This window comes from Cavia porcellus, unplaced genomic scaffold, assembly GCF_034190915.1.
Source record: "Cavia porcellus strain 051 isolate PalLab524CR breed Dunkin Hartley unplaced genomic scaffold, mCavPor4.1 scaffold_8, whole genome shotgun sequence".
In the NCBI taxonomy this organism is placed as follows: Eukaryota; Metazoa; Chordata; class Mammalia; order Rodentia; family Caviidae; genus Cavia; species Cavia porcellus.
In genome coordinates, this window is record NW_026947491.1 from 43,198,437 (window position 1) to 43,224,736 (window position 26,300).

The following is a 26,300-nucleotide window of genomic DNA, read 5'->3' on the forward strand; positions in this document are numbered from 1 at the left end:
GGAGTACCCATGCAGTGTAAAGCGTCAAAGGTAAGGAAAACCTAAGCATTGTCAAGCTCAAGCAAGGCCCCAGAGCTGTCCCCTGGCTTCCCTGTAGAGCACAACCCTTCCACCTTTTCTATGCTGTACTGCGTAACAGCTTACCAATGACTTATGTGCACTGAAAAATCAGCGCAGGGCATGGTAATATTTGTTACCTTGTCGAGGGAAAACATGAGAAGGCAGGCTTCATTTCCTACTGTCTATTCACTCCATCAGTCCACCTCAGATTCTAGAAAAAGGAAGAAGTATTCTCACATTACATTAGCAAAACCTTTCTGACTTTAGCAGCCCCATGTAAGACAGCAAGTAAGAATTGGGAAGAGATGAAACCAGTCTTATTTTCTGTCCTGCCACTTGACAAGTGACCTTTGGAAACACCTGGACTCTAATGAAAACTGCTACAACAGTGGAGATGTTGTCAAGCCACTCTCACTTCCAGGGTGAAGCAAAATCACAGTTAAAAACAATATAGGGAAAAAAACCCCAGCAACCTAGAAACTTAAGTTCCTAGGGGCTTTTTCCTTTGCTTTTTTAAAAAAAATTTTTTGACCTTACTGTGGTAGTGATTTGTAACACTATGCCAGTTGTTGAGTATCTAGAGCAGTGGTCTAATCGAAAACCATTCAAAAACAATAAAACCTTGTCATTTTGATTTCTAATATGTTGTGAAGAATGGAACCAAGCCCTGGATTGAGCAGAGACATCAGCATTAGCCAAGCAGGAGTCACTCTTAGATTAAGAAACCTACCAAGTCAGAAGAGAAGGCTAATTAAGAACGAACTAGGGAAAACTACATCTGTTCAGATTTCATTACACACTGTTTGGTAGAGGGAATATAGCTTTTTTTTTTTTTTCCTTTGAGCCTGCAAAATATGCATGCTCAGCTATTGCCTGAAATAAGATAACTGGCCTTGCATAGTCATAAAAGAGACATTATGTGCCATTGAGTGATTCACTGCTTACCCAAAGGGCAGTGCCGTGTGATTTTGAACAATCGTGTCTTGTTTTTCAGAGGGGGAATGTCTGTTGAAAGGTGACTAGTGAGCTTGCAGTTGCTCAGATTCCCCATGGGGGGATATTTTATGAGTTGAAGAGGAGGGAGACTGGACTAAGAAAGCATTTTTTCACCCAGGTTGGTGCTTAAAAGAGACGATCAGGGTCAACTTGGGCAGGGGAGTTTTTGTTAAAGATAAGATTTTTTTTAATTCCCCAAAAATACAGTTCATAGATGAGAAATTTAGGGTCCTACTTATGGATCTGTCCAGTCGCTCTAATGTCAAAAAGAACATAATGTTTCCATAGCAGAACAAGTAACACAAATGTCATTCCCCTCCTGGAAACCAAAAGAATGTGCTCCTTCCACTGTCCTGCGGCACTCAGCGGCCTCCCCTTCCAATGCAGGTGGTGGTGAATGCCTTGGTGGGCGCCATCCCCTCCATCATGAATGTGCTGCTGGTGTGTCTCATCTTCTGGCTGATTTTCAGCATCATGGGCGTTAACCTGTTTGCCGGCAAATACCATTACTGCTTCAATGAGACTTCAGAGATCCGATTCGAAATTGAATTTGTCAACAATAAAACTGAATGTGAGAAGCTCATGGAGGGCAACAACACAGAGATTAGATGGAAGAACGTGAAGATCAACTTTGACAACGTCGGGGCAGGCTATCTGGCCCTTCTTCAAGTAGTAAGTATTGTTATCATTTGTAGCAGAAAACTTCACTGAATTTATTTTCCAGAATCAGGATTACTCTCTATAGGACCAAGAGAACAATGTTATATCCCAGACCCGTTTCAGGGAGCCACAGCCTTCTACAGGGTCTCATTCAAAGGGAATCTGTCTTTGTGTTCAAGAAGCAGAGTTCCTCTCAGCAATAAATAAAGATTGCTGTAGCATAATATAGTGGTATAGTGATCACTAAACTTTCCAGCCTAGATTTGAACTTGTGATCCTTCTACCTTAGCTTCCCAGAGTACAGGATTATAGGCATAGGCCACTGAGCCTATAAATCTTGATTTTAAAAAAATTTATAACAATAGTAATTGCTTTTATGTGTAGTATGTACATAATGTACGTTATGTAATAGTAATTGCTATTATGTACAGTATTTTTATGACCGTTACCACCATGCCCACATCATTCAGCTGTTGAAAGTTAAATGCAATACTATAGTTGAAGCTATCAATCTAACCTAACACATATCAAACACTCACTGTTAAATAGGAATAGAAGGCACAGTGAATGGAATGAGCTGTATTTTATCCCATTCCAAAGTTCCTTAGCATTTCTATTCCAGTTCATAAAACTGGACCCACAAATTGAATCCAAATTAGAGCAACTCCAGAAAGTAAATGCACATCAACCAGCCAGCAAGGCATTGTGTGCAGTCCCGCCATGTGAGAGGTGCCATGCTGAGCAGTAGGACCACAGATGAATAAAGACCTTCCCACGCCCTAAGAAAGCTTAGAATCTGGTTAAATAAAACATGGAGAATATTAAATTGTTTACTTGTATTTATTCCCAAAATCAAGCAAGATAGAATAGACTAAAGGCAAATTGGAAAATGACTTTCAAGGATGAAGCCAGTATTGCCACTAGCGTACAGTTCCATGGGTGTATACTAATAGGGGTTAAGTTCTAATCTGTTTGTTTTTTAACGTAAATGTTTTTTAACGTAAATGTTTCCTCACTCCCATTGCTTAATACCTTTTAAAAACAATTTGCCAGTGAAGAAAAAAGTTGGAAGCACCTCCCGCGTATTCTTACCACTGCCTCATAAATGGGCCTTTGCCCTGGCTTCAGGCAGGCTTCTCAAGCTCATTTTAAGACCTTGTATTAAAGCATTGATACAGTTGCTGTCATGAACACGTGTCTTTGTCAAACTTTGATGTTACCCAAAGCCCCCTTGGGACCTGTATTGATTAAAGAAAATTCTCTGTCCAAATTCCCTGTCCAGCATTTTTCCTGAATCTAAGCCTGGCCTTTGGAACCCCTGCCTAGACTCTTACCCCCTCCCTACTCGGCACTGTCTAATGACTGACTCTTTCCCAGGCGACCTTCAAAGGTTGGATGGACATCATGTATGCAGCCGTAGATTCCCGAAAGGTAAGAACATGATGGTGAAACACAACTGTCCTGATGGTTTCTGATGGGTAGCACGGTGGTCCATCAAAATGAGAGAAAGGGAGTGGGAGACAGAGGAATTGAAATTTCTCTTTGGAACATTAATTGCTTGCTTTGACTATAGGTCACATTCCTCCTCTCAGTAAGACCTCACCCTCTCACATTGGCTCCAGATGATTACACAGTTGATTTGTACTTGGCCCAAATGGAGCTGTCAACTCTTCAGTCCTACTGGGAAATGAAAGTGTAGCTTTCAGCAAACACTCCTTCCCTGGCCCTCGCCATATAATCTGTGTCTTCTCCACCTAAGTCACAGCAGTGCTAGTGGCCTCTCAGGGCCTGAACTGCCAGTATGGAGGTGGAAGCAAGCAGAGAGGACCAAGGGCTCCCCCGCCCCAGCTTGTCCTGCACTCAGGTGGCTTCTGGCTTCCGCATGTTGGAATAACGTACCCAGACCCCAGGCGAGGTCCTAACTCATCCTTTGTTCTTGTCCTTTGACAGCCTGATGAGCAGCCTAAGTATGAAGACAACATCTACATGTACATCTACTTTGTCATCTTCATCATCTTCGGCTCCTTCTTCACCCTGAACCTCTTCATTGGTGTCATCATTGATAACTTCAATCAACAAAAGAAAAAGATAGGTCTCCTTCCCACATTGGTAGTGGCCACAGTCAACCCAGATGACAGGACCTCTGTCTCTTTTTTTCTAAAAGGAAAATGGCCTCTTTCTCTAAAATCCAAATTGTCACCTTGCTATGCCATGGCCCCAGTGAGCATTAGTCCTGATGAACTCTGTTGAGAGCTGGATTTCACAGTGTGTGGTTTATCACACTCGTTAGCAGTGTGTTATTTTTGAGGTCTAATACTGGCTTGGGTCTCTTGGGTAGGGGCCGAGAACACCTCTGGAACCAGGGTAAAATGGCAAATGAGTAGCCACAGCAAGAAGCAGGCACTGCCCAGATTTGTAATCCTCCATGTTAATGCCTAGGGATTAAATCTAGCAAGTTGGGGTTTGAGAGGCCACCCGTAGAAAGTCCACTTTGTTTTTGTCCCAGATAGTCCACAGTCTTTCTAAAGCAAATTGAAAAGATTGCTTTGTCATTTCATTTTATAAGACAAAAAACTTTCCACACTGCCTTTTTACACCAGATTTTCCAAATTAACCACAACTTAAAAACCTTTTCATTTTAAAGTATATTTTCTAGGATTTTATCAGGAAATCAGACCCAAAAAATGTAGCATGAGACTGTAAGATGTGACTTCCCAGTCCTTGGTCTCAAACTTACCTTCCCTAAGACAAATCTCAGAAATCCCAAGCTGAAAACAAAGCCTCTACCTCTTTGAAGTAGATTGTTTTAGATCTGCCACACTTAAGAGAGCTGTCAGCTAAAATGAGAAGGAAAGCAGTAAGTCTCGCTCCATCTCAAGGTCTCTTGCCTTAGCATGGGAGAGCTGGTTGTGATTGCTGTTCTCTTCTTCCCTCCTTTACTTTGGAGGTCAGGACATCTTCATGACTGAGGAACAGAAGAAATACTACAATGCCATGAAAAAGCTGGGCTCAAAGAAACCACAGAAACCCATTCCCCGTCCTTTGGTGAGTACTTTGTGCAGGCTACAGGCACACTGAGAAGCCATTTGGAAAAAGACTGGTAGGGTTACTGCAAAGGAAATAGGTAAGTGCCCACTGGTTGTCTCCTCGTTGCCCTGTCCAAAAGACCTGAGTGACTGAGCAGCAGAACAGAGATGGAGGTATGGCTTGGATTTACATTCATACCTGACCTCTCCTCTGTGGGAAGCACCCAAAGATCGGTATGCTCGCTACACTGACCCTGGCCCGGGTAGAGAAAGGTTTAAAGAAACAACCAGAAATAAACAAAAGAAAAATGAACAAGCACTGACCCCTTTCCTGCCAGCTCAAGATAAGATTTGGTCTTTACTTTCTTAGCTTTGGTGCCAACAAGTATGGCTTTGCAGGATGTGTCTGGGAGCTCGAATGCACTTCTGGCTGGCAGAGCAGAAGAGGATGAAAGCAGGAGAGCCTGGTACTCTCATCTCAGCTCTGTAATTGACCCTTTCCCACAGTAGATTTGGGGCTGAAGTTTGCTTCACCATTCCTTGGTTGCCATTCTCTCATTCTCTCATTTCAAGAAACAATCTCAAAAGTGTCTAAAATTCTTTTCAAGTTAAAGTAATTTTAAAATACAAAATTGCAGAACCTTTAAAGTCAAAACTTACCTGTTGTTCTAATTTGTGGGCGTAAAGGTAGAACTTACTTCTTATAGCCAGAATTAGGACTCCAGAGCACTCTCCCTGCAGACCCCACATCTGTGCCTGCAGAGGGAAAAACCTTGGCTTTTGCAGAGCAGTTTGAAAACCACAAAGTTATTTCCAGTCCTAAAAATAGGCAGCAGCCCAAGTGCCCAAGCACTTCTTAAAAAAAAAAAAAAAAAAATCAGGGAAATCTTAAGAAAGAAAATCGTTGGTACAGTTCCGTGACATTAAGACTTTCCAGCTGGATATGGTGGTGCACATCTGTAATCCCAGGCAGGCTGGGGCAGAAGTTGAGGCCAGGCTGAGCTACGCAGTGTCTCTCAGCTACATAGTGAGACAAACAAAAAACAAAAAAAGACTGTCCACTTCGTGATAGAACTTGACTAAAGAAAATGAGAAAGAATTAATGATTCTGAAGTTGTGTTCAGTACTTTACATGTGGAAATTCTTCCATAGTAAAATATAAAAACTTGGTATGGTTTAAAACAATAACAAGTGATTGACATTCATTTAGCACATAATTATAGATCTCCCTTTATGTACCAGGTACTTAGCATAAAGTGATAAGGTTTAGACACTGATTCCCTGGGGCTTAAAATATACTGGGGGGGAGGGTAGTAATAAGTAAACAAACAGCTACAATAACATGGGGGAAGGGCTGTGACAGAGAAATGGAGGGTTATGAGGGTCTCCTGAAGTGAATGAGAAGGCATCAGAGAGCCAGGGAAAGGGCTTCCTGGCAAAGCAGCCAAGGCTTTAGAAGCAGGAAAAGTTGGTTTGACCTTGAAGCAAGGAGCCAGAGGAGAGGCTGCAATAAGCAGGATCTGACTGTGGAGGAGTCTGTCAGCCAGGTTAACAATAGTGATTTTTTGTTGCAAGGCCAAGGAGAAGCTATTGAAAGATTTTAAGTGGGAGAATGATGTGATCCATTTATTTCTTTAAATGATCACACATGACTAGTGACTACACTGGATAAGGGCAAGAGACGAAGCAAGAACAGGTAAAAGATTTTTTTTTTTTGTCTTTTTTCTTTTTTATCAGTACTGGGGATTGAACTCACAACAGCCTGCTTGCAAGACAGGTCCTTATGCCGCTGAGCTAAATCCCCACCCAAAAACAGATAAAAGATTTAGAGAAACTGGGCGTGGTGGTGCACGCCTGTAATGCCAGCACTTGGGAGGTTGAGGCAGGGGATCACTGCAAATTCGAGACTGGCTACAAAGTGAGCCCAAGAACAGCCTGACCTACATAGTGAGACCCTGTCTTAAAAAGGAAAAAAAAAAAAAAAAAGTGGATCACCGGTGATGGTGGCTTACAGTAGTAGACCACTCAAAAATGGAGTGAAGCAGGTTAGTTCCAGTAATATTCTTGGAGGAAGAGTCCACAACAATACCTTCAATGAATCAGAAGGGGGATGAGGGAGATGAAAGAAATGGACCTTCAGATTTCTGGCTTGAGGGGCTGGGGATTTAGCTCAGCGGCATACGCGCCTGCCTTGCAAGCAGGCAGTCGTGAGTTCGATCCCTGGTACCGATAAAAACGAAAAAGACAAAAAAAAAAAAAAAGTCACAGATTTCTGGCTTGAGAGACTGGATGAATAAGAGAGGAGATGAACAAGCTGGTTGAGAGGCAGAGGAGAAGATTTGGTTCTACATTAAATCTAATAAATCATCAAGGAGAGATGTTGAAGGAAAAGCATAGCTGTGTAGATGCCAGGTAAGCAGTAGGGATGGATGAGCTCTCCTCGTGTGCTAGCATTAAGAAAGAAGAGATTAAGGAGAGATGGGCATCCAGAGAAGTCAGAAGGCCTCCAGAAATGTGTGACGTCGCAGGCTTAGGAGAGAAGAGGGCCACTTGCGCTGCTTCGAGGTGAGGCAGCCCTGATGAAGCAGCAGGAGAGAGTTGCCAGCACTAACAGAAAAGAGCAGAGCACTTCTGTGAAAAGGACGGCAGCTCCCACAGGTCTGCTCAGAAAGGTTTTCATGAATCCTGTTGGGTCTTTCCTTCCCTCTTTCCCCAGAACAAAATCCAAGGTATCGTCTTTGATTTTGTCACTCAACAAGCCTTTGATATTGTTATCATGATGCTCATCTGCCTTAACATGGTGACAATGATGGTGGAGACGGACACTCAGAGCAAGCAGATGGAAAACATTCTCTACTGGATTAATCTGGTCTTCGTCATCTTCTTCACCTGTGAGTGTGTGCTCAAAATGTTTGCCTTGAGGCACTACTACTTCACCATTGGCTGGAACATCTTTGACTTCGTGGTTGTCATCCTCTCCATTGTGGGTGAGTGGTGCAGGCTAGTGGGGATGGGGAAAGAGCCCTCATTGGCCTTACGGGCAAGATTGCAAGAAGTAACAAAATGCACAAGCTACCCTCATAGTTTAAGCCCATGTAGAATCCAGGTATCTCATGTCTGCATGGCAGATCACATGGTCAGTGAGTTCCCACTGAGCACTCAGAGTAGCCTGGGGTTGTAAATGCCATGGTTCAGGGGAGGAAAAGTATAAGATTTGGTTCTTACTTTCAAGGAGCTTTAAAGGGCTTGAGTTCCCAGCACCACAAAAGAAAACACATATTTACATATAAATTCTAATATGTATCAGATAATAGGTAAATACAACAGAAGTGAGAAATAAGAAGAGGAATGGCCAGAGATTGATAAAGTAGCTGTCATCTAGGAAAATTCCAGTGGCACTGGTTGTGGCCAAGGTGCTATAGCCAGCAGTGCTCATTCCTGAGATTTCCTTGTACAGCTAGAGTTGGCCCCCTGTACCATCTCCATGGATCCCTGAGATATTTCAGGAGGCAGGTTATAGATATCAACGGTCATTCAGCTAGGAAGTGGCAGAGGCAGAACTCAAGTTGATCCCAAAGTCCATGTTTTTGCCTCACCCTAAAAGCACAGAATGAGTAATGTCTGGTAGGCAGGCAGATGGAAGTGCTGCCCTGGTGATCGTCCTTCCAAAACATTTTCTGCCTTCTGGGACATGTAGTGGTGTGAAACTCTGCCTTGGTGCCAGGTAGGAGCAGCTGACTTACACAGCACTGGTACAGAGATTTCTCAAAACCCACAAAAAGCCACCCCAGTGCTCTGGTGGCCACACTGTATTAATGGGGGGGAGGGGTCGCTGTGGCTACGAGCCGGTCTCACATTAACCTGTGCCACCTCTAGTTCTGTCCTGCAGAGCAGGGTGTCTGGAAGTATGTTAATACACAGAACGTTAATCCCATTATGAAATGTCTTCCCTTTGGAGAGTCACAATATCCAGGGCCTATTCAATATCCAGTAGCCTATAGTGATCCTACCCTGAGCCTCCGTTTAAGTATGGTAACTCACATTTTAATGGAGTATACTGCCTGCCAGTCATGGTTCTAAATACTGCCATGTGTTAATCCTCACAGTAAGCCTCTCAGTGTCATGAGGAACTGGGGTTCAGAGAAGGTCTCAAGACATGTGGCAGATAACAAGAAGAGCAAGTTGGGGTCCAAGTTTGTCCCCTGACCTCCAGTCCATAGTGTCTTCCACAAAACACACTGTGAGGGGGCTGGGGATTTAGCTCAGTGGCATAAGCGCCTGCCTTGCAAGCAGGCAGTTGTGAGTTTGATCCCCGGTACCGATAAAAAAGAAAAAGACAAAAAAAAAAAAAAAAAAACACTGAGCAATGATGCTCTTGCCCACCATCCTGGAACATTTCTGCCCACCCATTGTTGATTGGAATAGAAATCCCATGACAGATCATGCTCCCGTGCTTAGATGGTCCTTTAAAATAACGATGGAGAATAGCAATATTCTTGATGATTGGGATTTTTTTTTTTTTTGTCTTTTTCCTTTTTATCAGTACCAGGGATTGAACTCACGACTACCTGCTTGCAAGGCAGGCACTTATGCCGCTGAGCTAAATCCCCAGCCCCCGATGATTGAGATTTTTATCAAATGTTAATTTGTTCAAAAACAAAGGTATAGAAATAATCTCTTTAGTTGAGAAAAATTAGGAGTCTGGTACAGTGGTGTACCTATAATCCTAGCTACTCTAGAGGCCGAGTTCAAGACTAGCCTGGACAATTTAACAAGACTGTTTCCAAAATAAGGATAAGATAGCCTCAAATCTCTTAGATGATGTTCCCCTTCCTGGATTGTGGTCTGCCCTGTTTCTTTCCTATTTCCTTTGGTAGCAGTTACACTGTCCTTCAAAACTTTACTCAGGTAGCATCATTTCTCTGAAGCCTTACTTCTCCATCATATATGGGGTGCAAGCTTTTACCTACAGTACATTTTATAGTCTCTGACTTCCTGTGGTCCTGGTTTTGAGTTCGTTGAGAAGTAAGAGGAAAGTTGATAAGTCATCAGGGGTCCTGACTGAGGTTCTGGAAAGCACAAACACACATGGAATCTTAGTTCCTGAAGAGGTTATCTGACCATTCTCTGAGCTCCCTGTCCCTGTCAGTTCCTGAAAGTTAAATTCTTTCCTTGCCTAAAATCTTCAAATAAGAGATTTATAGCTTTCTACAGCCAACTGCCCAATGTTGATGAATTCTTATGGTTAAGACACACTTCCTTCATTAACTTAAATCCTATTACTTCCTTTTGTGGCCCCTCCATCAGGCTACTCCAGTATGAACCTATTATTTTTCTAGACTAGTCTGATAGAGTAGAGAGATAGAGAGATGAAAAAACAAAGCCAGAGGATCATGTACTCATGGTGCAGAACTGGGACCTCTCACTTGTTGTGAAGATGGGAATTAATGGCACTGTAAAGAGCAGTTGGTAGCATATTGGAAAACTACACACATTGGAAGAAAATAAAAGTAGTCTTTGAATAGGAAAACAGATAAATGAGAACCTGTTCATAAAAGAATATCATTTGATTATAAAAATGAATAACCTAGAATTATTTTAACACAAGAGATCAGTCTCACAAATAAAACATTAGCAATCTAAATCTAAAAATATACAATATAATTTAAACATAGTAAGGTGCTGTATATTGTGAGGCACAACTAAATGATGTACAACAGGATTATGGATACTTTAGTGGATAAAGAGAAAAGCAGAAAATATAGTGAAATGCTAGCTTAGTTAAATCTGTGTGTTACTTAGGTATCTGTATCATTTTCTTTATTTTTCTATATATTTGAAACATAAGGATGTTTATTATGAGAGTTCAGGTTGAATAGTAAGGCAGTTATTGCTACAAAGCCCTTTGAACCCGAGTTCTATGGTGCCAGGTAAAAGAAGAGAAAGCATCTCCAACCCCAGTGACATAATTTCTTTTGTTCCTGTCTTAGGAATGTTTCTGGCTGATATCATTGAGAAATACTTTGTTTCCCCAACCCTATTCCGAGTCATCCGATTGGCCCGTATTGGGCGCATCTTGCGTCTAATCAAAGGCGCCAAAGGGATTCGTACCCTGCTTTTTGCCTTAATGATGTCCTTACCTGCCCTGTTCAACATTGGCCTTCTGCTCTTCCTGGTCATGTTCATCTTCTCCATCTTTGGGATGTCCAATTTTGCATATGTGAAGCATGAGGCTGGCATTGATGACATGTTCAACTTTGAGACATTTGGCAACAGCATGATCTGCCTGTTTCAGATCACAACCTCAGCTGGTTGGGATGGCCTGCTGCTACCCATCCTTAACCGCCCGCCTGACTGCAGCCTTGACAAGGAACACCCAGGGAGTGGCTTTAAGGGAGACTGTGGGAACCCCTCTGTAGGTATCTTCTTCTTTGTAAGCTATATCATCATCTCCTTCTTGATCGTGGTGAACATGTACATTGCCATCATCTTAGAGAACTTCAGTGTGGCCACAGAAGAAAGTGCAGATCCTCTGAGTGAGGATGACTTTGAGACCTTCTATGAGATCTGGGAGAAGTTTGACCCTGATGCCACACAATTCATCGAGTACTGTAAGCTGGCAGACTTTGCAGATGCCTTGGAGCATCCTCTCCGAGTGCCCAAGCCCAACACCATTGAGCTTATCGCCATGGATCTGCCGATGGTGAGTGGGGATCGCATCCACTGCTTGGACATCCTTTTTGCCTTCACCAAGCGGGTCTTGGGAGACAGTGGAGAGTTGGACATCCTGCGACAGCAGATGGAGGAGCGATTTGTGGCTTCCAATCCTTCCAAAGTGTCTTACGAGCCAATCACAACCACACTGCGGCGAAAGCAGGAAGAGGTATCTGCAGTGGTCCTGCAACGCGCCTACCGGGGACATTTGGCAAGGCGAGGCTTCATCTGCAAAAAGATGACTTCGAATAAGCTAGAAAATGGAGGCACCCACAGGGAGAAAAAGGAGAGCACCCCATCCACAGCCTCCCTCCCATCCTATGACAGTGTGACCAAACCTGACAAGGAGAAACAGCAACGGGCAGAGGAAGGAAGAAGGGAAAGAGCCAAAAGACAAAAAGAGGTCAGAGAATCCAAGTGTTAGAAGAGAGCAACAATGAAATATTTACTGGTTTAAAACTTGCAAGTGAAAGATTGTTTACAAACTTTCTGAATATTATCAATGCAGAACAGCTGTGGAGACACTGTACCCTGAAGATCTATACCAAACGTAGTCTGCTTATCATGTGACATGGTTGCATCTTGAGCAGTGACCTGCCAAGGGCAAAGGACCCTGCTCCCTGGACTCACAGATTTTCTATTGCTTGGGCAGGTGGTTACTGCATGTTCCACATTCAGTCAATGCAACTTAGAACAAAACTAACAGGATACAAAAACAGAGGAGAGGCTGCCGGGACCAGCATATTTCCGTTGCAGCCAAATGGATTTTATTTTTTCATTTTGTTGATTCTCAGAAGCAGAAAGCATCACTTTAAAAGTTTGTTTGTTCATGCAAACTATATTTGCATTCTTACATTAGTTAAGCTAAGCGGCAAAAAAGAAAAACACACACACACTCACATTTAGCCCATGTCATTTAATGGTCAGTTACTTTGACATAAATCGCATCTTCTCCACATGGGCTTCACGTGGTTTGGAGATGGGTGGGGGAAAACAATCAGGTTTTTCAGGCTGAGGAGGACTTGCTCAGGCCAATTCCAAACATTGTGCTCGTTCAATGCGTAGAAATGATTTGCATGATGGCATGCCGTGATCAGAAGTCATGCATGAGATCCATACACCACAGGACACTACTAATCCTGTCCCCTGCATTGGGTCAGCCTTTGGACAGGACCCAGCCCTGCACCGTTCACTGTATTGGAGAAAATGGTAAGAGTTCCATACTGGCTGCAATTCTTTATAAGTCTTAGAAATCTTTCATACACTTTCTGGGTAGGGAAACATAATTAATCAATTGACCACCACCAACAAAAAGCAAACCCAATCCAACAAGCAGATGGATCCGTTGTGTATATGTTTAACAGACATCTCTAACATACAGCCATTGTTGCACATTTTGCAAGATGAACTATTTAATGCTGCTCTGTGTCTAGTACATGGGGAGACTTTGATCCCGAATGGCTTGTACTATTAATGTCACTGTAAAACCAAATCCTAGGGCTAAAAAAAAAGTTCATTTGTATCTTGCAATATTTATGATGATTGTTTAGCCTTCATACTGGAGAACAGACACCTATTTGGAGTAGAGATAAAAGTGCTATTTAGAGTAGCATGTTTATCTCTAGGGGGTATTTTGGGAAATTTAAAATGACCTTTCATTGGGGATTATGGGGTGCTCACTTCATTTAGTGTCATGTCCTTTGCATTGTGGCTCTCTCCAGGCTCGGGTCTCTGTGGAGAGGGTTCAGATATTCTGAACTGCCGGCTCTTTTCCACAGAGAGGTCGCCACAGACTCACCCCTGCATGGCTCCTCTTACCTCCATAACATTTCTTCACCATGCAGGGCTTCCCTTCCACCCTGCAGGGCTGCTGAGGGCAGCGGCATTGGATTTGGCTGTAGTTTCTTTCATTTATTATTAGAATAACAGTCACTGGTGGGACCTGAGGTAGATGGAGCCGCCTCTGAACCAAGCCTACTTGGTTTCTTTATTGCACTGGTTTTTATGAGAAAGTGATTTAATATTAATTCTTTAGGATGTTCCAGCTTCCCCCAGCACATTCCCTTTCAGCCAGTTTTGCTATGTGCTTAATGACCTGCCCACTGTCATTGGAGGGTGGTTTCTGGGGGAGCATCTAATCTTTCATTCCATCTCCTGCTTTATGGAAGACAGTTCTTAGTGCAGGGGTATATCATTTGATGACAAGGTTTCGAAGCCAAGACTCCGCAGTTAGATGTTTCAGGAAGTCTCTTTGAAGAGCAAAGAAAGACTGGTGAACCAAATCAAAATAAATTCTTCCTGAACCATATAATAGAGGGGGAAAAGAAACCAACCCGTTATCAGATGCACCAATCTGCCTTGCAGTAGAAGCACTTTGGATGTAATTTTACAGTCCACTTGACTAGTTTTGCATAAAACAAACCACAGCAGCTCAGTAAGCAGAGCTTCCTATCTTCCTGGACCATTAGAAACTCCGTCCAGTTCTCTCAAGCCTGCTTCTGCGGCACATCCGTAGGGTTTTGTACTATGCCTGATGCCAGATTGGGAAGACCTTTCAGTGCCCCTGCTAACTGCTAGGATGAATGTATAGTACCGTGTACAAGTGACATTGTAAACAGCACAAAACAGAAGCTGATGCGTGGTTATTCTTTTTAAGAGAATTATAAATACTGTAATATATAATTTTATTTTATTGGCATGCCTTTTGTAAATACAAATTATTAACTTATTAAATAGGAAATGGCTTCTGGCTTATGCCATTGTCATGTTTATTTTTATTTTTTATACTTTTCTTTCTTCTTAGAACTTAGATGCTTTCAGCCAATGTACATCCCCAAACCAGACAGACAGACAAAAAATTTTTTATTGCTAATGGTTTTTTCCAAAACAACAAAATATATATATTTTTGTTCCAGTGTGCAATAAATTCTAACCACTTCTATGCAAGATTTGGCTAAACTCAATAATTGTTCTTAGGTCTTGAGATGGGCAACAGAGCTATATGATCCCGCCAGGTACTCCAAGCGCTCATGCTAGTGATGTCATTAAGCTACTAGAATCTGTTAGTGTTTAGATACTTCTGAGATCTGACCGTTTTCCTCCCCCAGCTCCTGCTCGCAGCCCCGCAGGCTGTCTCCTCAGTAACACATGGGCCTTGGTATACGGCACCCATCCGCCAGCTTCATAGGACAGAAGCCACCTCCACTCTATCTGAAGTTTCACTCTTTTTTTTAACTTTTCCTACCTCTTCACCCTCACCCACTGTCTCACCACTCAGTCACCCCCTCACTCTTGCACTCACTATCCTGCTCCACACTTCTTTGGTAGTAAATGACACCATCACCAGCAGTTTACACCCGCAGTTAACAGGCACTGAACTGAAAGATCAGTGATGGCGTCTTTGTGCATCCTCACTGAGTGGGTAGTGGCAACGCTTTGCCAAATATTAACGAAGCCAATCAAAAAGCAGCAGCAGCCACAGTATCACTGCACATATATATATATAGATATATAAATATAATATAAATATTTATTTTTTGTAGCCAGGTCCTTGGTGCAGTATTTATACTCCACAATCCACCTTTAAAAAAAAGGACAAAAAGCAAAAAGTCATGTGTGATGCTGTTAATTTAAAATGCAGAGCCAAAGCCACTGAGCAACAGCTGCCATGGTTGCTGGTTTGTGTGTGAAAAACAGCCCCCCCCCTTTTTCCTTAGCCTCCTTGTTGCTTAGGGTGAGGAGAGTCTGTATGTAAAGCAGAGGGGGAGAGCAGCAGAGATTTCCCAAGTGCACGTTACCTCTCCCTCCTCCCTAAACAGGCTGCTCTGGGCATCAGTCATTGATGGGTGGAGAAACAGAAACTCCCAGTCACAACCCCTGGAGCAGCGGTGCCCAGATGGGTTCTTTCCTTTTTCACCACAACCAATGTAAACTAAAAGACCAATAGTGTATTAGTGAATGCATGGAGGCCAACGCTGCCCTAAATGAGACGTGATTAAAACAGAAAAAAGTACATCACTTCTATAAGCCAAAAGGAAACAAAATAAAAATGACCCTTTTTACTGTACAAGGGAAGCCTGTCTTGGTGTGTGTTTGTTGCTTGACTGTCCCAGTTCTTGAGTCCTGGGAGGGGTCCGGGAACTGGGACCTTAGTGCATTGGGGAAAGAAAGGGAACTGAGGGGAGAGAAACCAGAAGGTCGTTTGCAGTGCTGGCTAAGTTGAGACTGGAGAGAACAGCCAGGTCCTAACTCCCCAGATTCCCACTCGACCATTGCATGTGGCATTCCCCACTCCGCCGGTGCTTAGAGGCTTAGACAGCCCCTTCTCACCTAGCCCACCTGGCAGAGCCCCCAGAGATGACCTCAGCCAACCCAGCTGGACTGGCCTTACTTCTGCCTTCTTCACCAGTGTGTTGGGAAAAAATGCACACACACACCCCCCACCACGTCCTCAAGCTAGGTCATGCATGATGCCCGACAGCCCTGCTGGCTGGCACTGGGCCCTGCCCTCCATCACCCCCTCAAGCCAGCAGACGGGGACTGTCCTCTCACATCTCTGCAATGGAGGGGCACCCCCTTGGGGACAGTTCCCTCTAGGCCACATCTCCTGGTCCAGGAACACTCAGGAGGATCTGAAGTGCCCATTCTACACCGCTCCAGAGACTCCCTCTGGAGAGAGATGGCCCGTAGGTCAGTCCCCATCCTTGGTCCCTCAGCCCCAGCCTCCAGCTCTATGGTGGAGGTGAGGTTGCCATGGCTTGTGATTACGACTTGAGTCCTGGGCACCTTCTGCAGTGATGCCTCTTTCTTTTCACAGATGTTGCCCAAAGTTTTGCAAAAAGCTTCATTCATTTTCAGGTACCCTCCACCCCTTAAAAAGTCAGCTGCAACTAATCAGCCAGGGGGACATCAGGAAAGAAGAGGAAGTTTGGGTTGGGAGGGGCCCAAGGTTTGCACCAGTCTGTGCTGCAGCTCGGTCGGTGCTCTCTTGGATTCCCTTTTCAAGATTACCAAGACTTCCTTCAGTAAAGTGCTCCTGAGGCACCCCTGCTCCTGCCCCCCACTGCTATTTGCTGTACATAGAGGCTAAATGGGGTGGGGTGGGCGGTTGTGCACATGTGGTGTGTGTGTGTGAAGAGTGTACATAGGTAAAGGGGAGTGTTGTCCAGTGGTTCCAGAAAAAGGGCAGAACTCCTGTGTTCTATCCCTGGCTTGACCACTGGCTCGCTGTGTGGCCTTGGGCAAGTCACTTAACCTCTCTGTGCCTCAGTTTCCCCATCTGTAAAATGGGGATAATAATACTGACCTACCTCACAGGGGTGTTGTGAGGCTTTAACTAAATGTTTTGTAAAGTGTTTTGAGATACAGAGGCAAAGGCGCTAGGGAAGGGCGAAGTATTATTTGGACTTAAGGAAGATGAAATGGTACCATAAATGCTGCTATTCTGAGAGCCATTTTTAACTGCACTGCTCCAACCACCCCCCGCTTCTCATCACCAGGACAGCAGGTCGAGAAATGTCTTTCCTTTCACTTGCTTCTGGGGTTTGTGACTTCTAGACTTACTTTTCCCCCCTTGCTGTACTTCCTTCCCTCGCCCCCTCGACTTGTTCCCTGTTCTGTTTATGCAGAAATGGCAGAAGTGCTAGAGAAATGAGAATGTATCCGTGGATTGGAAGTTTATAGTCTGAAATTTCAATTTTACTTTGTACTGTACATCTTTTTACTTTAGAATTTGCAATAAAGGGTTACGTCAATCTTGTTTTCAACTCTCCTCTTGGACTGGCTTGTCATTCTGTCATGGCTCTCACCCCAAGCGCCAGGGCAGGGGGGGGCAGTCTGTATACAGGTTCACCCAGTATCCTGGGTAGTGCTGGTGGGAGTGGGGTGGGGAGTACATGCAAGTGGGCACCCCTGCACTGCCCTACACATGCCTGAAGGGCCTTGGAGCAAAGCCAGGAAGCTCCACACACCCGTCTGGTTCCTGCCAAAAGGCTCTGGATTTTAAAAATTGCCTATATCACAAAGAGCTGTGAGCAGCTTCCTGATATGTATTGCTGATACCTTTCTTATTGGGCTGGTTTTTTTTTGGGGGGGGGGGGCGGGTATTTTGTTTTGGTTTTGAGACATGGTAGCGCTATTAGTTCAGGCTGGCCTTGAACTCACAGCAATCCTCCTGCAGCCTCCCGAATGCTGGGATTTCTGACCTTCGCCACTGCACGCGGCCCTTTGACTTTGAAGAGTAAGTAAGAGAATGTTAACAGCTTAGCAAGGCCAGACACGCGGTTTGTGCTAGGAAGTGTTGGCTTTTAGTGGAAAGTAGCCCCCATCCTGGGAGACCCCACCAGTGCCCATCTCGGTCCACGTGGTCCTCGGGCTATGCCTGGCATCCCCACAGAATTAACCGACAGCCTGGTGTCATAACTTTTATAATCCGTCCGGGGCAGCACTCCAGCAGCACCTCACTCCCACTTCTCCACGGCGGGCAGCCCTTGTCAGAAGCGGCTCGACTTCTCAGCCCGCGGTCGACCTGAGCCAGGGGAACGAGGTGCTGGCAGGTGAGCCGCCTGGTCGCCGTTGCTGCCTGTGAGCCACACCGTGAGCAAGACAAGCATCGCCCCAGTCCCCAGCGCCCCCGCGAAGCCTGTGAGCAGGCCGAGCGCCAGCGGCCCGACCCAGCCCGCCGGGCTCCGCTCGTACGGCGGCTGAGGCAGGCGCTCCAGCACCAGCTCCAGTCCCAGCAGGTCCCAGGCGGGCGCGCGCTCCGAGGTGCGGCGGGGACGAGGGGCGGGGGCGGGGGCCGGGGCCGGGGCCGGGGCGGGGGCGGGGGCGGGGGCCGGGGCGACGCCCGGCGGTGGCACGAAGCGCTGCCCAAATTTGCGCAGCTGCAGCGTCGCCTGCTGGTGGAGGTTCTTGGCCAGCTCCCGGGCCACGTCGGGCCGGCCGCTGTGCTGCAGGGCCCGGGCCACACGGTCCCAAGAAAGGGACGTGGCAGCCAGCCAGGACGCCAGCGCCTCCCGGCAGCCGTCGGAAACCTCCCCGGGCTCGGCCGACTGGCCCGCCGTCGGGTCCTCCACGGGATCCTCGGCTGCCTCCCGCCGCCGCCGCGCCTCGCCCAGCGACACCGACGTGGGCGTCAGCGGCTCCGGCCGCGCCAGCCGGTCTTCAGAGAGCCTGGCCAGTTCCGCCTCCACATCGGGCTCCGGCGCCTCCAGTAGCGACCGGAAATGGCCGCACTCCTCCGAGGTCAGCAGCTCCGCCAGGCGGAGCGCCGTGTGAGGGCCCATGGCGTCCAGGGCGCCCGTCGGCCCCAGCGCCCAGCTGCAGAGCACCACGAGCAGGGCCTGCGCCGCCATCGTCGGGGCTCCGATTGTGCGGGGCGGGGGCTGGCAACGTTCGGGAACGCTACGGTGGGAGGGGGCTCGAGCCCCGAGAGGACTGGACGGATTTGAACCTAGAGGACTGGGGAGCAACGCCCAGGAACATGGGGAGGGGCCCACAAAAGACAACCGGAGTGCAAGGATTTGGGACTCTTCGGTGGAGTGGGACTTTTGGCCCCAGATGGCTAGAATTCTGGGTCCTTATTTTAAGCCCTCGAAGCCCTAGATACCCTGCTTCCCACTATACTCCGTACCCACTCTAGTTCTAAATTCTCTTGGCCGAAGGTGCCTTGTCCTTTCCCATTCTCATACCTGCACTAGTCCAAACTTTCATGTTCTCGCCTTTGGATGAGGTGAGCCCCTCCTTAGGTCTCCCACCCACACACACTGAGGCCCCACTTAAGCTAACTTGTTTCGTCTCCCCCAAGAGGTCCTGACCCTGGCTGTCTGTTCTGGAGCTGCACTCCTGCTGCCGGATAGCTGCAGCTCCCCCTGCCCTTCTTTTTCTTTTCTTTTTTTTTTTTAAAGACAAGGTCTATGTAGTCCAGATTGGCCTTAAACTCGCTATGTAGTCTAGGCAGAACCCAAACTAGAAACATTTGCTGGGAAAACTGTACATGCTTTTGAATGGTTGGGCCCACATAATCCCAGAGATTATGCTGGGATTACAGGCATACACCACACACAACCAGCAGGTCCATCTGTCTCCTCTACTAGACTGTGAGGTCCACTGTCCCCACACATTAGTGTCTAATTGGTGTGAGGTAAAGACCTGTAGAATCAATGTATAAATTCTCAGCATGCAAATCCATCCTTAGGCTAATCTCCCCTATCATCACCCACCCACATGTACACAGGAGCTTCATTGTAGAGCCCCAGCTCTCATCAGGAAATCTGTGAGGTCCAGGGTGACTTCTCCAACCTTTACCTGAGCCACACACACTGTGCCCACTTTGTAACAAATCATATTGCTGGTGTCCCAGTCTCCATACTTGCCCAATCCTATGGAGGTGGAGGTGAACGTCCCTGACGCACCACCACCTATCTGAATCTTTTCTGGGCATTCTTGAGATAACTTGTGCATCCTCCACTGGGCACTGATCTGAAAATCAGAGGGTTTTGCAGCATCTTCTATGTGCCAGATAATTGTATCAGATATGTGAATATAAAGATTAATATGGTTTCCTCCAGCCCCAGCATCCTTATCCAATTGTATTTTTAAATGTTTTTAAACTTTTCCTATCTAGACTGTGGACTCTCAATAACAGTGGCTGTGCTTGACCACTTCCTTGTCCTCAATGTCACCCACCAGTCCACACATAGTAGGTGCAAGACAAATTAGGGGAAGAGGTGAGGTCCTCCACAGGCCAGGAGGGTTGGGCCCTAAGCAGGAAGTCTGGACACACTGTTTCCCTTGAGCTTTTGTGCACTTTTGCAGTTTTGCTTAGAGCATTCAAGGTCCTCAGGAAATTGTGGACCCAAACCACTCAAAAGCATGGACAGTTTTTCCAGCAAATGTTTCTAGTTTTTTGTATTTAGTCCCCAAAGGTGGTAAGGGCAGTGACAGATGGTGGGAAGGTGGACAGTCTCATGTGACCTGAAATACTGGAACTGAGTTGTCTCCACGCCCCGCCTTCTGCCTGCTCCAGGCCAAGTGCCCTACGTTTACTCCCTCTGTGAATTCATCTGTTCATTCACTTACGGCATGTGAACCTCCACTTCTACATCGCTGTATTGTGGGATTGGAGGCTACAGTGAGGCAGCCCTAGCCCTGAGCACCTGAGAAGCCAGAAGAGCCCCAATGCAGGGGTTTCCATCCTGTAGCCTCAGTACTCCACATCTGGGGGTACTCATTGTGCAGAGCGAGTCCCAGGATATCATTTTGCTGAAGGAACAGAAACATCCATGTGCCATACTCAGGGCCCTGGCAGAGGCTTGAGTGCCAAACTATTCTTAGAGGGTCCCCCATATCCCACTGCCCCAAGAAATCCTCTGGAAACCACGTTATCACTTTAATACTGTGTAATACTTTCTTTTAAAATACAGTCTCTTCTGAGGTAGACAGACCACAACTGCAGAGCATCATCAGACAGGAGATAAATATGTCCATGTACAACACACAGCAAAAATGAGGTAGAAATGGTTACAGCTGGAGGAGAGGATCCCAACCCCAATCTGGGTAGAGAAAGCAGATGGCCAGCTCACCCTCCCCAGTATCATGCCCCTGGATTCTTTGGTATGCCCCCCACATCACCAGTGCTGGACCTTCCCTACCCTTCCCACCCTGTGCCCCTGAGGTAGGTGACAGTAGACTGGGGGCTGTCTTCTTGTGCAAACCTTCCCAAGCCTGGGGAATAGGAAGCTCCCAGCAGAGGAAGCAGCAGGGGCCCGAAGAGTTCCTGCCCACATCCAGGGCTACCTGCCTTTGAAGGGCAGGCTGGGATCCCAACACCATTTCCCTGCCACCCACACACCTGAGAGAGAACCCCCTCACTGCCTGCTCCCTCTGGGGGGGTTTTGCAGCAAATCGTGTAGCCACTGCTTCGGAGGCACCAAGCCCAGCAATGGATCAGCTAAGGAGGGTCAGAAGACAGCCAAGGGTGAGGAGAGGGAGACACAGCAGCTTTTTTGTTTAGCACTTAGGCCAGCACTAGCCCTCTGCATCCTGGCCCCTGAAATGCCCCATGGAAACCCCTCCACATACATCCATTAGGAGAGCAAAGTGGTAAGACTGTAGGAGCTATAAGGGCAGGCAAGGTACCACAATGGAGGTTGGGAGGGGGAGAGAAAGGAGATGGGAGGGTATTCTTCTCTTTGGACCAAAACTCAGAGTTATGAGGGGAGGTGAAGCCCCATCAAGGAAAACTGGTGGGAAGGAGAGGAGCATGTTTCCCAGAGAAAAGGGCTTCAAGCTGTCTGGAGACCCCTGCTACACACACACTAACCCCACTCCCATGTGAAGGAAAAATATCCTGCCCGCCCTGGGACTGCATTCCCCACCCTGCCAGCCCCACACTCACCCCTCCCCACAGACCCAGGCACAGAGGGCAGCTGGAAAGCTAGTAAGCAGTCAATTGTGTTGACCCATACTTGCGACCAGACCATCTTCCCTCCTAAGGCAATGATGCTCTTAACCTAAGCAACTGGGGACCTCTGCCAAGGCAGGGGGAGGGCGGATGGCCTCCTTGCGGCCCGTACTACTTTCCTATTTAGAGCACTCTTGCTAGGAGAAATGAGCAAGGAAACCCCAACTTTGGATAACCTCTCACGGAAAAGTTGAAACTGCTGGGTGGGGCGCAGAGGGAAGAGCAGCAGAAAGGAAGCAAGGTCCACCTCCTTCAAATCCCACATCCCTCCAGGGCACCCCTACCTGCAGGCTGGAAACTGGGGAGAAGGAAGCCCTTAGAAATACATTCTGCTTCTGGCCCAGGAACAACCCAGGTCTGAGTGAGGATCTGGGTCTTCCTCTACCCTCCCCACAAGTCTCTTTCTGAATCTTCTGGGAGAATTTTCTCCCCTGGGGTGGAGGGTGGGGGACACAGGAGAGCAGCCAAAGTCCAACATTCTTTCTGAGGTCAGTTTCTTCCTGAGTTATCAAAAGAAAAAAGAAAAACAGCAAATTCTACACCTTACAAAAATAAAAGGCCTAAAATATTAAGCTACGTTTCTGGGACTTCCCCTCAAAACAAACCCCCAAAACTCTTCTTTGGGGGGGGGAGTTTGGTTTGTTTTGGCTTGTCCCCCTCCCCCAGACCCAAATTTTCAGCTGGGTAAGGGATAAGGGAGTAGGAAGGGGGTTCCCTACTCCTTCCTCCTCAGCCCTGGGCCTCCAGATCTCCTGCAAAAGGACACTGCAGTGTGAAGAGGGACAGAAGGCAGGGAGGGGCATTAAAGCACAGGGTCCAAGAAGCACAGGGACGCCCAAGCACAGGGTATAGACAGAAGCACAGAGAGTGATAGATGGAGAGGTGGGGACAGGAGGGAGGAGCAGAAGAGGAACTGCGACAGCGTGGTGGGGGAGGTCAGTGACAAAGCGACGGGAAAGACTAAGCAAATGCAGAGACATGGGAGTGGGGGAGGTGTGGGGTGCCATTCAGAGAGTGAGGAGACAAAAGCAGAGCAGGAGCTCCTTAGGCCCGGGTATTAGCCCCTACAGGGTCTGCCCCTTCCGCAGGGCGGAGATGGCGAGCTTCCCGTCTAAAATAAATAGGAAAAACCTGAGTACACGGCGCACACGGCATCAGTCTGTCTGGCAGAAGCATTTTCCTTCCTATGAAAAACAAATCCACCAGCTGAGCAGTCCTGTCCCCCACCTGACATGCGCCACTCCGGCACCCTCCTGGCCCGGTTTGCTTAAAGACATTCGCTCCAAGCAGAAGCGGCTCCCTCGGCCTCCCCCGTGCGCCATCAGTGTCCGGAGCCATACATTTTGTCCCACTCCACGAACGAGTCCAGCTCCTTGGGGGAGGCCCTCGGGCCCACCTTGGCTAGCGCCACCTCCAAATCCTTGTACGAGAGGGGGCACTGCAGCCCCGGGAGGCCCGCCCCGGCCGCCGCCTGCTGGCACAGCTGCCCCAGCTCGCCCCCGGAGAAGCCCTGGGTGCTCTGCACTAGGGCCGAAAGCTCCCGCTCGCTCAGCGCACAGCCCTGCTGAGCTAGCGCCCGCTGCAGAATCTGCCCGCGGGCCGGGCTGTCCGGTAGCGCTACGTAGAAGCGGAGGGCAAAGCGCCGGCGGGTCCCCTCGTCCAGAGCCGCGGGCCGCGAGGTAGTTCCCACCACCAGCACGCCGTCGGCCCGCGTGCTGCAGCCGCTGTCCAGACAGGCCAGGAGCTGGGACTGCAGAGCACCTGGGGCTCCGGCGCCGTCGTCCCGGGCTGGGAGCAAAGCGTCCAGCTCGCAGATGAGGACCACTGCCGGCGCGCGGCAGCGCGCAGCCGCGAAGGCGGCCTGAAGGAGACGCGCGCCTTCGGCTGGGCCCTGCGCCGCCAGGTTTGCACCGCGCAGGCGCAGCAGCGTGGCGCCCAGCTGTGTGGCCAGGCATCGGCCCAGCAGCGCTTTGCCTGTGCCCCGAGGCCCGAACAGAAGCACGGTCCGCGGCGGACGCGGGCTACCGGCGTAGGCCGGAGGCCTGAGCAGGGGCCACACCAGCTCCTCCTCTAGCGCAGCCTTGAGCGCACCCTGACCCGCCACGTCTGCCCACTGCACGGGCGGCCCACAGTCCACCATCTTGCTCGTTACCAGCTCCAGCGCCCCGGCGTCCACGCCTTTGGGGGGCTCCCCCGAGAGCACTGCGAAGCTCCCACGGGGAGCCGGGGGTGGAGCCCGATCCGGGAACTTTTCAAAGGGCTCGAGCTGTGGGCCGTAAACAGAGGAGCCCAGGGCCTTGAGAGGAACGCCGCCGCCGTACTTGCTCGACGCCTCCTCCGCGGCCCCTGGCGGCTTTGCCCGGAACCCGTTTCCCCGACACTCGCCGTCGTCTGCGGCGGGGTAGGAGGCGCCGTCGGCCGCAGGGTCCTTGGCTGGCTCATAAACGTACTTGCGGTAGCGGCCCTCCGCGCTCTCGTCTGCCGCCTTGCGCTTCAGCGACACGCCGGCTTCTGCTCCCGCAGTGGGCGCCTGGAAGCCGTAGGAGGTGGGCGCGGGGCGGGGCGGCGCGGGCAGGGGCGTGGGCGCGGGCAGACCCGAGGGCAGGTAGGGGGTCGGAGGCGCGGCCGGGGGCGGGAGCGCGCCGTAACCTGGCTGAGCTGCGTAGCCGCCCGCAGGGTAGTTGTACAGAGGCGCAGAGTGGCCATACCCCGGCGGGGGCGCGGGCTGCAGGAGCGCGGCTGGGGGCGGCGGAGGCAGCGTAGTCCCCGTCTGCGCACAGTACCCAGGTGCCAGGTAGCCCCCGCCATAGCCCGCCGCGAACTCGGGCGCCGCCGACGGGCCTCCGCACGCGTTGCCGGCGTACAGGGGCTCAGACAGGTTCCCGGCTAAAACCGGGGAGCCTCCGAGGCCTGCGGATCCGCCCCCGCCACCCGATTTAGTTCCTGGGAGGCCCTCGTGGAGCGAGGCCAAGGGGTAGGGTGGCTCCGGCCCTGGCCAGGGCTCCGTGTCTCCCTTGGCGCCATTGAGGAAGGAGGCATCACCGTAGCCGCCCAGGGCTGGGCGCTCGTAGGGTGAGTCCAGGACCCCAGAATACTTCTCTGCGTAGCGCTTGAGGAGGTTGGAGGCAGTGAGGGCAGAGATGTCGTCGTGTGCCCAAGCATAGTGGCAGCGCTGACGACTCCCTGGGGGCAGCTCCAACTTGTGGGCTGGCGACGGTGTGGTAGAGGAGACGTCCAGGTGCTGCTCTGGCCACTGGTTGAGAGGCTGGGCGTGTTCCGGTGTCCAGTGCATCTTCGACAGAGCTGCAGACAGGAGGAAAAGGAGCACCTGGTGAGGTCCTGGAGGGCCTCAGAGGCCCCACCAACTGCACTTAGGCTGCTGTGTGGGAAGGGCTGGTCTCCCAGTACCCACTACGTACCCTCGCATTCTCCTGGGCATCCTCCCTTCAGCCACCAAATATCCACTATGACCAAGACTGAAGTTATCTGACAATATTCTCAGAACTCAGAGGAAACCAGGTTGGCCTTTCACCTTGCAAGCAGTGGTTATTATTTTGTTCTGGCCATTCCAGCCATCCCTTCCGCAGGACACATGGTCTTAATGGATCAGGCAGTAGGAAGGATCAAGTGTTCGCTGCTCACCCACTGTGGGCTGCTGCAGAGGTTGAATGAGGCCTGCCCAGGGTTCCCAGCCTAGTGGCCCACCAGTTCAGAATTTCTGAATGCTTTGTTCTCAGCCTTCCCTGAGATTCCAAGGCCGCCTTTGGGCCTGAGGTCAGAGGTGCCCTCATATGTGGCAGTCCCTCATTGTCCCTGGGAAACCACAGTGGCTAGCCCAGGGGCATTTAGTTCCTGCCACTCAGTTTCTTTTGGCTGTCACCTGACGAAATCAGAGCACCTGAGTTCCAGATTTCATTGATTGTAAGGACCGTAGGCCCTGGGTGAGTGCTGCCATATGCCACATTCCCAGAGCTTGTCACTGTTCCACAAAAGTATACTGAAACTAGAAGCTAGATAGAACATGTGCTAGAGAAGTAAATACACAGCAGTGTACATCCTAGAAAGTGGGTCACAAATTTGTCTCTGCACTTCTCAGGAAGTAAAAACATTCCTGACACAAACATTAGAACTTTTACTCTGAACCTTAGGAAACAGATCTGTGAGATGAAAGTTTAATGGCCTTTGGACATGGTGCCATAAACACGTTCTGAGGCGGTTTCCTGTGCTGCCTTCCAGCACAAGTCAAAGCAGAAGCCCAAAACTAAAGAAATGCACTGTCCAGGCGCATGGCTCCAATGGGCCAGGCTGATCCTAGGATACGATTTGGAGGACTGAATGGGCCCATGTTTCTCAGAACTAAACTTTTGGAAAGTTATTAACAG

General features: G+C 48.7%; 3 protein-coding genes across 7 annotated transcripts in view; 1 reads left to right on the forward strand and 2 right to left on the reverse strand.

The window, feature by feature from the left end:
• The window catches only part of Scn8a (sodium voltage-gated channel alpha subunit 8), a 170,672-nt gene extending 153,446 nt beyond the window's left edge, over window positions 1-17,226 (forward strand). For all 5 annotated transcript variants that reach the window (XM_063254785.1, XM_063254784.1, XM_063254787.1 and 2 more), the window contains 6 exons: window positions 1,444-1,728; window positions 3,094-3,147; window positions 3,667-3,804; window positions 4,657-4,761; window positions 7,459-7,729; window positions 10,733-17,226. In XM_063254785.1, coding sequence (XP_063110855.1) covers window positions 1,444-1,728; window positions 3,094-3,147; window positions 3,667-3,804; window positions 4,657-4,761; window positions 7,459-7,729; window positions 10,733-11,880 — 2,001 coding nt within the window. In that variant the 3' untranslated portion in view covers window positions 11,881-17,226. The remainder of the gene's footprint in view (window positions 1-1,443; window positions 1,729-3,093; window positions 3,148-3,666; window positions 3,805-4,656; window positions 4,762-7,458; window positions 7,730-10,732) is intronic.
• Tmdd1 (transmembrane and death domain 1) lies at window positions 15,357-20,692 on the reverse strand. The gene has a single exon (XM_063254789.1). The coding sequence runs from the start codon at window positions 18,806-18,808 to the stop codon at window positions 17,948-17,950; it is 861 nt and encodes a 286-aa protein (XP_063110859.1). The 5' UTR covers window positions 18,809-20,692; the 3' UTR covers window positions 15,357-17,947.
• A 139-nt stretch (window positions 20,693-20,831) lies between these two features.
• The window catches only part of Fignl2 (fidgetin like 2), a 28,611-nt gene continuing 23,142 nt past the window's right edge, over window positions 20,832-26,300 (reverse strand). Inside the window, exon 2 of the mRNA XM_063254788.1 lies at window positions 20,832-25,221. Coding sequence (XP_063110858.1) covers window positions 23,240-25,210 — 1,971 coding nt within the window. The 5' untranslated portion in view covers window positions 25,211-25,221 and the 3' untranslated portion in view covers window positions 20,832-23,239. The remainder of the gene's footprint in view (window positions 25,222-26,300) is intronic.

Excerpts from the sequence above, each read along its gene's own strand:
- Tmdd1 (XM_063254789.1), bottom strand. The coding sequence starts at position 18,808 with ATGGCGGCGCAGGCCCTGCTCGTGGTGCTCTGCAGCTGGGCGCTGGGG.